The sequence below is a fragment of the Nerophis lumbriciformis genome, linkage group LG26, assembly GCF_033978685.3.
Source record: "Nerophis lumbriciformis linkage group LG26, RoL_Nlum_v2.1, whole genome shotgun sequence".
NCBI classification, from domain to species: Eukaryota; Metazoa; Chordata; class Actinopteri; order Syngnathiformes; family Syngnathidae; genus Nerophis; species Nerophis lumbriciformis.
The window spans coordinates 23,258,156-23,271,586 of NC_084573.2; the positions used below are offsets into that span (position 1 = coordinate 23,258,156).

Below are 13,431 nucleotides of genomic sequence, written 5' to 3' on the forward strand. Positions count from 1 at the left end.
ACAAATGATACCTGTCCGCATGCTAATGTTAGTACACCAGCTTTGTTCAAGCTAATTTTGTAGGTATACAACCTCAGTCATATTTTGGTACTTTATGCATGCAAATGTTAGCAGGCTAGCATTTTAAACACATTTATCAGGTACATACCTCAGAGTAATATATGTTGGTACTTGACACATGTTAAACTTAACATTTTAAGTTAAAGTACCAACGATTGTCACACACACACACACTAGGTGTGGTGAAATTTGTCCTCTGCATTTGACCCATCCCCTTGTTCACCCCCTGGGAGGTGAGGGGAGCAGTGGGCAGCAGCGGTGCCGCGCACTGGAAGCATTTTTGGTGATTTAACCCCCAATTCCAACCCTTGATGCTGAGTGCCAAGCAGGGAGGTAATGGGTCCCATTTCTATAGTCTTTTGTATGACTCTGCCGGGGTTTGAACTCACAACCTAGCATGCTAGATTTTCTTGCTAATTTAGCAGGTATACACCTCAGTGTCATATATTTAGGTATTTCACTAATGCTGACTGTAAGCATACTATTGTTGGCATGCTAGAATTCTAAAGATAGCATCCTACCTTTTTTTTTTTTTTTGTAAATTTTGCAGGTACAGGTATAAACTTCAGCAATAGATATTTTGTTACTTAAAATGATACCTGTCCTCATGCTAATGTTATTAGTACACCAGCTTTGTTCAAGCTAATTTTGTAGGTATACAACCTCAGTCATATTTTGGTACATTATGCATGCTAACGTTATTAGCAGGCTAGCATTTTAAACACATTTTTCAGGTAGTTACATACCTCAAAGTAATATATTTTGGTACATGACGCATGTTACACTTAACATTTTTGCATGCTGACATAATTTAGTAGGTATACACCTCAGTGTCATATTTTGGTGTTTAACTAATGCTAACTGTAAGCATGCTATTGTACATAGCTCATATTTTTTGTTACTTGATGCTATCTGACCATCGTGCTAACTGTTAGCATTTCAGTTTGGCTTTGGCTCTTCAGCGTTCACAGGAAATTTCTACTGAAATTGCATTTTCTAGTTCTTTGAAAAAAATCTATATATGGTACTGGTTTTGACGGTGAAAACTGACAAAATGGCCCGCGCATCCTTTGTTTTCTCAGTGGCCTTCTAGGGATTTTTTCCTGTGAGATGTTCCTTCCTACCTCACACACGCTGGAGACAATGTGAAGCTTGTGTTGGATGGAGGCCATCCCGTCGTTGAAGGCCGACTTGAAGATGATGCAGCGAGCCCTGCCAGCAAAGTCTGGAATCTGCGAGAGCTCGTACAGGAACCTGAATCGTATAAACAAGGGAAACCATCATCCATCCATCTTGCAAGTGCTAACACAATCAATCACACTTCTGTTGGGTTTCATACTCACTGTTCAGGTTTGTCCAGAAGTTTAATCTCCTCCTCCTTGGAAGCGTCGTAATGTGTCTTGATCCTCTCCAGCTCCTCTGGTTGAGCTCTCTGGCACATCGCCAATCACGTTAAACACCATTTTATTATATCATTATTATATATAATACAGAACTGCTCGTGTGCAATACATACATTCTCATACAGAGCCTCAATAGTCTCAAGGTCCACCACAGAGTTGTCCACAGTCAGAACAGCTAATAGAAATAAAAATCGTATTATGTGTCATTAAGCACATGCAAATAGTCAATTATGAATGATTCTTATGAAGTTTTGCATTCCCACTGTAGTTCCAGTGATTATTTCTATGGCCTTTAATTTGTAAATGGGGATTTTAATTGTTTAAATAATTATACCTATTTTTTTTTTTTTTTCTTTTTTTTTTTTTTTTTTTTCAGGAGGAGGAGACCAATTTCTGAAGCTTTTCAGGTGGAATTATTTTCCCATTTTAGGTTGATGTACAGCTTAAGTTGTTCAACAGTTCGGGGGTCTCCGTTGTGGTATTTTACGCTTCATAATGCGCCACACATTTTCAATGGGAGACAGGTCTGGACTACATGCAGGCCAGTCTAGTACCCACACTCTTTTACTATGAAGCCACGCTGTTGTAACACATGGCTTGACATTGTCTTGCTGAAATAAGCAGGGGCGCCTGTGATAATGTTGCTTGGATGGCAACATATGTTGCTCCAAAACCTGTATGTACCTCTCAGCATTAATGGTGCCTTCACAGATGTGTAAGTTACCCATGCCTTGGGCACTAATGCACCCCCATACCTTCACAGATGCTGGCTTTTCAACTTTGCGCCTAGAACAGTCCGGATGGTTCTTTTCCTCTTTGGTCCGGAGGACACAACGTCCACAGTTTCAAAAAACAATTTGAAATGTGGACTCGTCAGACCACAGAACACTTTTCCACTTTGCATCAGTCCATCTTAGATGAGCTCGGGCCCAGCAAAGCCGGCAGCGTTTCTGCGTGTTGTTGATAAATGGCTTTCGCTTTGCATAGAAGAGTTTTAACTTGCACTTACAGATGTAGTGACAAACTGCAGGTACTGACAGTGGTTTTCTGAAGTGTTACTGAGTCCATGAGGTGATATCCTTTGTACACTGATGTCGCTTTTTGATGCAGTACCGCCTGAGGGATCGAAGGTTTGTAATATCATCGCTTATATGCAGTGATTTCTCCAGATTCTCTGAACCTTTTGATATTGCAGACCGTAGATGGTAAAATCCCTAAATGCCTTGCAATAGCTCGTTGAGAAATGTTGTTCTTACACTGTTGGACAATTTGCTCACACATTTGTTCACAAAGTGGTGCCCCTTGCCCCATCCTTGTTTGTGAATGACTGAGCATTTCATGGAAGCTGCTTTTATACCCAATTATGGCACCCACCTGTTCCCAATTAGCCCGTTCACCTGTGGGATGTTCCAAATAAGTGTTTGATGAGCATTCCTCAACTTGCTCAGTCTTTTTTGCCACTTGTGCCAGCTTTTTTGAAACACGTTGCAGGCATCAAATTCCAAATGAGCTAATATTTGCAAAAAATTAAGTTTTCCAGTTCAGACGTTAAGTATCTTGTCTTTGCAGTCTATTCAATTGAATATAGGTTGAAAAGGATTTGCAAATCATTGTATTCTGTTTTTATTTACAATTTACATAACGTGACAATTTCACTGGTTTTGGGTTTTGTATGTTTATACACAATTATGTTGTGCTAAAATAAACTAAATTAATAATTAATATTTTTTTAACTAAACTGTCAAAATAAAGTGTGGATACAAATACAGTTTCACCACTTTAGTCATATTTTTTGCACTTAAACTATATAGCTCCAGACTTCTTTCTTGTTTGAGGTTGTCATTACTGCCACAAGTGGTGGAAAAGTGTACTACAACTGAGTACAGCTGCGTCTTAAACAGATTTTTGTTTGCCGGCCCTCTAGGGGGCGCTCGTGGTCCAACAATGGGTTATATGGTGAAAAAACACTGACCTATATAACATATCGCTCTCGTTTTAATGTATCATTTTTCCCGCTGCATTCATGATTAATATTTGGTCTCGTAAAAAGATTTACACATGTTTTGTGTGTGTGTGTGCGTGCGTGTGCGTGTGCGTGTGTGTGTGTGTCGTAAGGACAGGGGTCATGTGAACAAATTCAACGACTGACCTTGTTGGATGTCGTTCATTTCCAGATGGAGGCTCGAGATGAGGATGCCCACAGTCTGAGAACGCTTACCATCCAGCAGCTTGATGATCTGCCGTGCACGCACACACACACACACACACACACACACACACACACACACACACACACACACACACACACACACACACACACACACACACACACACACACACACACACACACACACACACACTTATGTGGCTAGAGAGAATTGTTCTTCAAAGTCATGTACAGATAATAGTTACATTTTCATTTAACAGTCATGATGCCTTCATCTTCTAGCATTGTTGAGTAATTGCAAGCAACTTAGTAAAGATTCTGCATCTGAACAACAGAAGAATACAGCAAGAGCGCCATCTAGTGGTCTACCAAGACACTGCAACCAGATGCAGATTCATAACATAATGGTATCAGTGTTGCGTATTGTTAAATTACCTTCCTGGCTTTTGCTTTCTTCTCATAATTCTCCACCAGTGGTTTTCTCTTCAGGCGTGAGATGGTTTTAGCAAACAGCTCCTCAAACTCCACTGTATTCACGATATGTGGTTCTTCTAGCGCATTCCACAAAGTGTTCTTCCTGAGCAAAACAAACAAAATATATATATTATGGTCGTCCCCACGCCACATTGCAGACTTTCTTATTTTGTTGTTTAGTTTTTTAAAGCACATTCTACAACATTTTTTGCCTTAAATCAGGGGTAGAGATGGCCTCTCTTGTAGCCTGTATAGAATCGTGTTCTAAAAACCAACTGGCCAATATCTTATATGTTATAGTGCAATAATAAGATATTCAAATATTGCAAGATGGCGGCACTAATCGCTACATTTAGCGCCTCAATCCCTAGCTGACAACAAGCCCGCTAATTGCTTGCTGGCAACTACCGGGTTCATATAGCTCGTTGGCAACTAGCCTGAATCATAAGCCGACAACTGCTGCGCTAATTGCTTGCTAATAATTAGCGTTAATCACTAGCTGACAACTAGCCCGCTAATTGCTTGCTGGCAACTACCGGGTTCATATAACTCGTTGGCAACTAGCCTGAATCATAAGCCGACAACTGGTGCACTAATTGCTTGCTAATAATTAGCGTTAATCAGTAGCTGACTACTAGTGTGCTAATCACTAGCTGACAACTAGCCCGCTAATTGCTTGCTGGCAACTACCGGGTTCATATAGCTCGTTGGCAACTAGCCTGAATCATAAGCTGACAACTGGTGCGCTAATTGCTTGCTAATAATTAGCGTTAATCAGTAGCTGACAACTCGTGTGCTAATCACTAGCTGACAACTCATGTGCTAATCACTAGCTGACAACTCGTGTGCTAATCACTAGCTGACAACTAGCGGGTTCATATAGCTCGTTGGCAACTAGCCTGAATCATAGGCTGACAACTGGTGCGCTAATTGCTTGCGAATAATTAGCGTTAATCAGTGGCTGACAACTAACCCGTTAATCGTAACTAGCAGTTTAATTGCTAGCTGACAACTAGCCTTAATCACTAGCTGTCAATTGGTGCGCTAATCGCTTGCTGATAATTAGCTCTAATCAGTCGCTGACAACTAGTGTGTTAACCACAAGCTGACAACTAGACCGTTAATCGCTAGTTGGCAAGTAGCGGGTTAACTGCTAGCTGACAACAAGCCTTAATCACTAGCTGTCAATTGGTGCGCTAATCGCTTGCTGATAATTAGCGCCTAATCACTCGCGGACAACTAGCCCGCTAATTGCTAGCAGGCAACTAGCGAGTTAATTGCTAGCTGACAACTAGCCTTGATCACTAGCTGTCAACTGGCGTGCTAATTGCATGCTGACAAATAGTGCGCTAATCACTAGGTGACAGCTAGCCTTTTTTTTTTGTTTTACCAAAAAAAAAAAATTCCCCAAAGAGCAGGGAGGAAACCTTCGAAACAGGCTTGAAGGGATGAAATAGCCTGTTTTTTCCTGACCTAGCGAGAATCGGGATTTGTGGGTAAATTGATTTTTTTGTACCTGCTTTATATTAACTGTTGTAAAAAATAATAATAAAACATCTATTAATTTTAAGCATTGTAGAATTGATCGTACATGTGCTGACATACTTCTTGTCCTGAATCTGAATCCTGGTCCAGTACAGAGGCTTCATGGGGCGCGAAGGCTCCACCTGAGGTTTCCTGGGAGCCGCAAATGAAGATGGGGTTGTTGCTATAGTTAGATGAGACAAGGATGGAGGTGGCGGAGGAGGTGGGGGACCTGCTGCTGACATGGGAGGGGCAGGTGGAGGCGGGGGAGGTGGAGGAGGAGGAAGTGGTGCGGTGACGCTTGAAGTTTGTTTACAGTTCACCGCTGGTGACAAACACGGCAAAGGCTCTCCTGCCAGGGTCACGCCGACAGAAGCCACGTTTAGTTTTTTGGTCGTCACCCTGTGCTGCGGGGTCAGGCAGTCTCTCCTCTTCACGTCGTCCTCGTTCTTGACAAAGCTCTCTCGGTCCGTTTGGACGCAGACGGTGCGGAAAGACTTCTGCGGACCTGCGTCGTCCTGCGTGGACACGCCTACGTCTCTGAGCTCGCCACGTTTGAGGGGACCCGCCTGGGCAAGCTCGGCCTGCAGCTCAGACACGGCCAGCTCCAGAGAGGACACTTTGGCCTCCTGTTCTTCTCTCAGCCTGGAGAACTCATAGTAGAAGTCCTCCTGGAAGTACATAACATACAGAAACATCCAACTTGGCCATTAGTATAAAACCTGCTTATACAGTTCTGTGCTATTTTGCAAAAATATGAATAGTTACAAGTCTTATTGACCACTATCTTACAACTGTTTTTGTTGATGTTTTCTAAACTCCAGGACTGTATAACATTACAATATAACATTGTTATGCTTCTCACATTATATCAGGGGTGTCATACGTACAGCTCTAGGGCCGGATCAGGCCCGCGAACAGGTTCTATCTGGCCCGCAGGATGAGTTTGCTAAGAATAAAAATGAACCTGAAATTTTTGAATGAAAGAAACTGCTGTTCTAAATGTGTCCACTGGATGTCGCAATAACAATTATTTGTATCTTTGTAGATGATGCTACATATGTACAAAATAAACCACATGATGTTAGTACATCAGTCGAGGAAAATGATCAAACTACGTGAATAACATCCTGTAATTTGATTTTGATACAATTTTTTTATCTTGATAGATTGAAAATGAACACCAATGAGTTGACTGATGAACATTATCACATAATGTATTCAGAAAATATAAATAACGACAAATAAAGATAGAATACTATTAACTGCTATTACTATTAAATGTAAGTGTAAAAAAACAACATTATGATTAGTACAGTTTTGGAATGGGCTTGATCTATTTTTTTTTAAAGAAAATAATCTGAAGTTGTCTTTATTTTTAAGTTATCGTGCCATGATTTTAGCTGTCCTGCCCACTTGGAAGTAGATTTTTCTCCATGTGGCCCCCTGATCTAAAATGAGTTTGACACCCCTGCATTATATATTGTCGCAACGTTATTGAAATGAGAGACAATATATCATCAGAGACAAATATAAGTCATGGGCAGGGATTTTTTACGCTTATTATTCGTAACTACAGAATTTTATTTGTGTGTGGTCACATTAACGTGTATTATTTTTCATATATTTGTATGTAAGTGCCTATTATGTCATTTGATGAACGTTCATGTTGGGAGTTGTGTCTCCATTTCGCCACTAGGGGGGCACTTCCGCCTTAGTGAGTTGGTGAAAAGTCACGTGGTCTTCAATTACCACCAGTGAGACAGCAGCGAGAGAAGACAACAGACTACTATCTGGCTCTGCCTCATTTCTTTGTTCGTCACAGGTTAGTACCGTGTCAAAACATTAATGATTTAATGTGTTTATTGTAAAGTAAAAGCAGGTACTGGTGAAAAGTTTGATGAGCAGGACACTCAATTTGTGTACTTTTGAGGTCCCTAAACTTGTCATAATCCCTTTTGCTATAGGAGCTAGCTGAATTGCTACATTGTCGGTGTAGCTCAGTGAAAGTAGTGTGATTTGTCTAAAAGGCTCAAACTTCATTTACTTTTGGCTCCCTGTACATGATAAAAGTCTGTTATGCGTCCAAATGTTTTCAATGATATCTTTATGTGTTAAAATATTCGCTAACTGACATTTTGGGATTTCCTAATCCATTACATTGTACTTCATTAACAGTATTGCAAACATGAGAATCAGAAATGTAACTGTTAAGAGAAAAGTATATTTACTTAAATCTTTAAGGTTGAACATCTAAGTAGTCCATCCATCCATTTTCTACCGCTTGTCCCTTTCGTGGTTGGGGGGATGCTGAAGCCTATCCCAGCTGCATTCGGGCAGAATCTAAGTAGTCATTTTGGCTAGTAGTATTTTCATTTCATATTAATATCAAAGGGGAATGTTTTGAGTTGGTGATTTGATTTATGGAGGCCAGGCCTGGGCAATTATTTTGACTCGGTGGGGGAAGGGGGGGGCTAAATTTAGAGAAAAAAATGTGTCTTGGGGCCGGTATCCCATAGGGGTGAAGAATGGATGGTCAGCGCCTGAGAGCTGCGGCCTACCATCATGACCTCGCACTGCCTTTCCTCTGTTGCTAGATATCTCGAGATGTACGTTGTAATATGTATATGTGCTTTGCTATGGAGGTTTTTTCCCACTCCAGACTGGGCCCCCTTAGGAGCCCAGTCTAGATTGTATTTTTTTACTCATCCTTCCCCAGCGTTTTACCTTTTACCCATCCTTTACGGGGCGCCTTGTGGCGACCCATCAGCGTTTCTGTTCTGTAACCCCGTACACTGTTTGTTTTGTCTAATCTTGAACGGGTTTGTGCTGAAAACAAAGTTTCGTTGTACTTGTGCAATGACAATAAAGATCTATCCATCTATCCATCTATCCATCTATCTATCTATCTATCTATCTATCTGTCTTGGGGCCGGTATATCTATCTATCTATATACACACACACACACATATGTATATATATATACATATATATACACACAACAGACACATTTGTACTGTATATACTGTATATGTATACATGCATATATGTATACACATATATGTAAGCTGTTAAAATCTGCTGTACAGTATGTGTGCTTGGGTCCTATTTATAGGAACACTAATACCTAAACCTCACAATAATGTCTGATTGAAAGCTAAAAACGTTATGACAGACCACCTTAAAAAACGGAATGGAATTTTACATTTTTTTTTTTACCAAATGAGACACCCAGAATGTACATGAAAATAAAGAATGCGGGATTTACAATATTAACTATGAACGATAAAACACTGAATATTGACAACATATGAACGTCACACCCCTTCTCGATCGACATATTTTACAATCAAGCGAAACGCAACAAAAATGCAACAAACAGCGAAATATGAACACGGAGGGTAAAAAACCCAAAACCCACCTACAATTTGATATATCACTAAGCTTTAGAACTTTGTTGTAAAAATCTCGTTCCGCGTCTGTCTCTTGACACCCACATTTCAGGCTGGCCGCTCTGGAAACACTCTGTAGAAACGCTCCCCACCCACACTGCTTGTTGCCTCGTCTTAGCTGCTGTGACTTAGATTACCATAGTAACTAGTATATCATGCAAAATAAAATATTCCAACCATTGAAATACTTCGTATAGTTCAAGACTTACGGTCATTTGAAAATATCACTGCACATCATGATGGCAGCTACAGTTCCCATCTTAAAGATCTAAAACAATTATTTGGGAATGTCCGGCGGGCCAGATTGAAAAGCTTAACGGGCCACATGTGGCCCCTGGGCTTTAATTTGCCCAGGTCTGATGTAGGCTATGACCTGATTTAGAATGTAAAAATTAGTGAATGTAAAACAAAGAAAGAAGGAAACATTTCTTTTGATAACAGACGCTACTATCTGCCTCAGCATTTCTTTGTTCGTTACAGAACTACACACACATATTCTGTTTATGGCCCTCACGCCCAGGGTCTGTTACATATTCCATCCATCCATTTTCTACCGCTTGTCCCTTTTGGGGTTGCGGGGGGTGCTGGAGCCTATCTCAGCTGCATTCGGGCGGAAGGCGGGGTACCTCCTGGACAAGTCGCCACCTCATCGCAGGGCCAACACAGATATTGTTAATAAAATGATATATTTATAAAATTGCTAATATTTAGTGATAAATATGTAAATTTAACAAAAACTGCAAAACTTTGAGCTTCATGAGAAACAGAACTGTAACTTCACCATAGAGGGCCGCCAAAAAATATCTGTTTCTCGACTGTGGTCCGCATGGGCCGCAACAGTACTCATTCGTAATTCATTTTTCCAACACTTGTGGCAGTAATGACATAATCAGACAAACAGAAGGTAAAGTCATAGAGAAGTTTATTAAGCGCAAAAAATATGACTAAAGTAGTGAAGCTCTAATTTTTATTTGTACTTTATTCTTATTGACAGTATTTAAAACACATATTTTCAATGTAATTTTTTTTGCACTGCGTGTTTATATGTAAATGTATTCTCATCAGTTTTTATGAGTCCCTTTTGAAGTATATTTGATCAGTATTTGTTGTTATCAGCCTGACCTTAATCTTGATAATAATCTTTTTGATTAAAACATGCTTTTGTATCATTTGACAGGGTGAACACTTTGAGAAGGATAGATTTAATTATTGAATACGATTCGATTTAAAAAATCAGTAGTGGAAAAGTTTGGCCGCGGGGTCAAAAAGGTTAAGAAACCGTGTACTAAACTATAGTACAGGGGGGTCCAATGCGCTTCCCGGGGGCCGTAGCAAATCTTTCTAAAAATACTATTCTAAAAATACTAAAAAAAAAAAAAAAAATTAAAACTGGAATAAAAGAGAAAAAAGGTGTAATGTAACTAGGCATGGGTACCGAATCCAGGACTTTTTTGGCATCGACCTAATCCCGCCAGTCCTACGTAAAATCCAACGGTGCTATGTTACAGTACCTTGGCTGCGCGCAGCAGTACTGTATAGGCTTAAAGTAAAGTGTGTTGCCTTGCTAGGAAGTAGTCTTTGCCATGAAGCTGAATGTGAGTTTGGCCTTATTTTGAGCCCTACAAAGTGTTTGTACTATAAGTAGGGATGGGTACTTTTGTGGCACTGACCAAATCCCGCCGGTCCAATTCGCCGGTCCAATTCACGTAAAATTTGACGATGACATGTTGCGGTACCTCGTCGCATAGTGCACTTAGCCACTATGCCATCACTCCAGCAGCACTGAGAGCGGACTCAGCCAAACTACCTCGAGATAATGTTGCAATATTCAATGCCAACAAAGAAATTGACTCAAACAAATGCTCCAATTTAAGTAAAGTGGAGCTCCACTTTTCAACAAATGCGCTAGCTTGATGCTAATATACATTGGCTTTGCTATTGACATGCTACTGATTAGCATTAGCGAGGTTACATGGAAATTTCAACATCTCCAAATTTGTTAATGAAAACTACGACTACAATGCACGTTACAATCAAACAGCAGGTGCGTAATAAGTACAACAGTATTAATACTTTTTAGGGCGCAACAAAAGACTAGATTCAACTAACTAGCCAACATTATCATAAACTATACACTACTGATATCTAATGTTGTGGATTTACAACTGCAATTGCAAATTAATGTTATTCTTCAAAATTAGAGATTTGTGATAATAAAACAAGATATAACAACTGGACAACAGTTATCATACTCAAATAATAATGTCACAATTAATAATTATTTAGTATATACATATTTAAAATTTTATATAGTTTATTGGTATGGAAAATTTAAAATATCAAAATGTCCCGAGCATCCTTTTGATTTTTCAGTATGTGGCAAAAGTTCACCCCTGATATCGTACTGTACGTATTGGTGTGTCAAACTCTGTTTCACTAAGGGCCACATTGTAGTCATGGCTGACCTCGTAGGGCCACTTGTAATTATATACAGGTAAAAGCCAGTAAATTAGAATATTTTCAAAAACTTGATTTATTTCAGTAATTGCATTCAAAAGGTGTAACTTGTACATTATATTTATTCATTGCACACAGACTGATGCATTCAAATGTTTATTTCATTTAATTTTGATGATTTGAAGTGGCAACAAATGAAAATCCAAAATTCCGTGTGTCACAAAATTAGAATATTACTTAAGGCTAATACAAAAAAGGGATTTTTAGAAATGTTGGCCAACTGAAAAGTATGAAAATGAAAAATATGAGCATGTACAATACTCAATACTTGGTTGGAGCTCCTTTTGCCTCAATTACTGCGTTAATGCGGCGTGGCATGGAGTCGATGAGTTTCTGGCACTGCTCAGGTGTTATGAGAGCCCAGGTTGCTCTGATAGTGGCCTTCAACTCTTCTGCGTTTTTGGGTCTGGCATTCTGCATCTTCCTTTTCACAATACCCCACAGATTTTCTATGGGGCTAAGGTCAGGGGAGTTGGCGGGCCAATTTAGAACAGAAATACCATGGTCCGTAAACCAGGCACGGGTAGATTTTGCGCTGTGTGCAGGCGCCAAGTCCTGTTGGAACTTGAAATCTCCATCTCCATAGAGCAGGTCAGCAGCAGGAAGCATGAAGTGCTCTAAAACTTGCTGGTAGACGGCTGCGTTGACCCTGGATCTCAGGAAACAGAGTGGACCGACACCAGCAGATGACATGGCACCCCAAACCATCACTGATGGTGGAAACTTTACACTAGACTTCAGGCAACGTGGATCCTGTGCCTCTCCTGTCTTCCTCCAGACTCTGGGACCTCGATTTCCAAAGGAAATGCAAAATTTGCTTTCGTCAGAAAACATGACTTTGGACCACTCAGCAGCAGTCCAGCTGGTGTCGGTCCACTCTGTTTCCTGAGATCCAGGGTCAACGCAGCCGTCTACCAGCAAGTTTTAGAGCACTTCATGCTTCCTGCTGCTGACCTGCTCTATGGAGATGGAGATTTCAAGTTCCAACAGGACTTGGCGCCTGCACACAGCGCAATATCTACCCGTGCCTGGTTTACGGACCATGGTATTTCTGTTCTAAATTGGCCCGCCAACTCCCCTGACCTGACTACCCCATAGAAAATCTGTGGGGTATTGTGAAAAGGAAGATGCAGAATGCCAGACCCAAAAACGCAGAAGAGTTGAAGGCCACTATCAGAGCAACCTGGGCTCTCATAACACCTGAGCAGTGCCAGAAACTCATCGACTCCATGCCACGCCGCATTAACGCAGTAATTGAGGCAAAAGGAGCTCCAACCAAGTATTGAGTATTGTACATGCTCATATTTTTCATTTTCATACTTTTCAGTTGGCCAACATTTCTAAAAATCCCTTTTTTGTATTAGCCTTAAGTAATATTCTAATTTTGTGACACACGGAATTTTGGATTTTCATTTGTTGCCACTTCAAATCATCAAAATTAAATGAAATAAACATTTGAATGCATCAGTCTGTGTACAATGAATAAATATAATGTACAAGTTACACCTTTTGAATGCAATTACTGAAATAAATCAAGTTTTTCAAAATATTCTAATTTACTGGCTTTTACCTGTATATGAATATAAATGTATATTTCACTCATGTAACATATTTTTTAAACTCACAAACTGATAGAATATTATGATGGAATATCGAAAATGTTAGAAAAAAATTTTGTTTCATGATCAGATCATTCTAAATATATGCAATTGCATGCTGTCATTTATTTATGTCAAAATGTAAACATTTAGCAATAAAAACTAACTTTCCCGACACATTATTTACAGGCTTTCGCTGGCCACTTAAATGTGGTGAACCAATCTGGCCCACGGC

At 40.0% G+C, this 13,431-nt stretch overlaps 1 protein-coding gene and 1 long non-coding RNA gene across 4 annotated transcripts in view; one reads left to right on the forward strand and one right to left on the reverse strand.

The window, feature by feature from the left end:
* The window catches only part of LOC140679867 (uncharacterized), a 32,493-nt gene extending 26,671 nt beyond the window's left edge, over positions 1–5,822 (forward strand). The window contains exons 2-3 of the long non-coding RNA XR_012051196.1: positions 1,143–1,355; positions 3,638–5,822. This is a non-coding gene — a long non-coding RNA (uncharacterized lncRNA). The remainder of the gene's footprint in view (positions 1–1,142; positions 1,356–3,637) is intronic.
* fmn1 (formin 1) overlaps positions 1–13,431 on the reverse strand; it is a 73,067-nt gene that overhangs the window by 21,470 nt on the left and 38,166 nt on the right. For all 3 annotated transcript variants that reach the window (XM_072916277.1, XM_072916276.1, XM_072916275.1), the window contains 6 exons: positions 5,710–6,299; positions 4,066–4,207; positions 3,613–3,700; positions 1,577–1,638; positions 1,404–1,492; positions 1,185–1,314 (listed from right to left, as the gene is read on the reverse strand). In XM_072916277.1, coding sequence (XP_072772378.1) covers positions 1,185–1,314; positions 1,404–1,492; positions 1,577–1,638; positions 3,613–3,700; positions 4,066–4,207; positions 5,710–6,299 — 1,101 coding nt within the window. The remainder of the gene's footprint in view (positions 1–1,184; positions 1,315–1,403; positions 1,493–1,576; positions 1,639–3,612; positions 3,701–4,065; positions 4,208–5,709; positions 6,300–13,431) is intronic.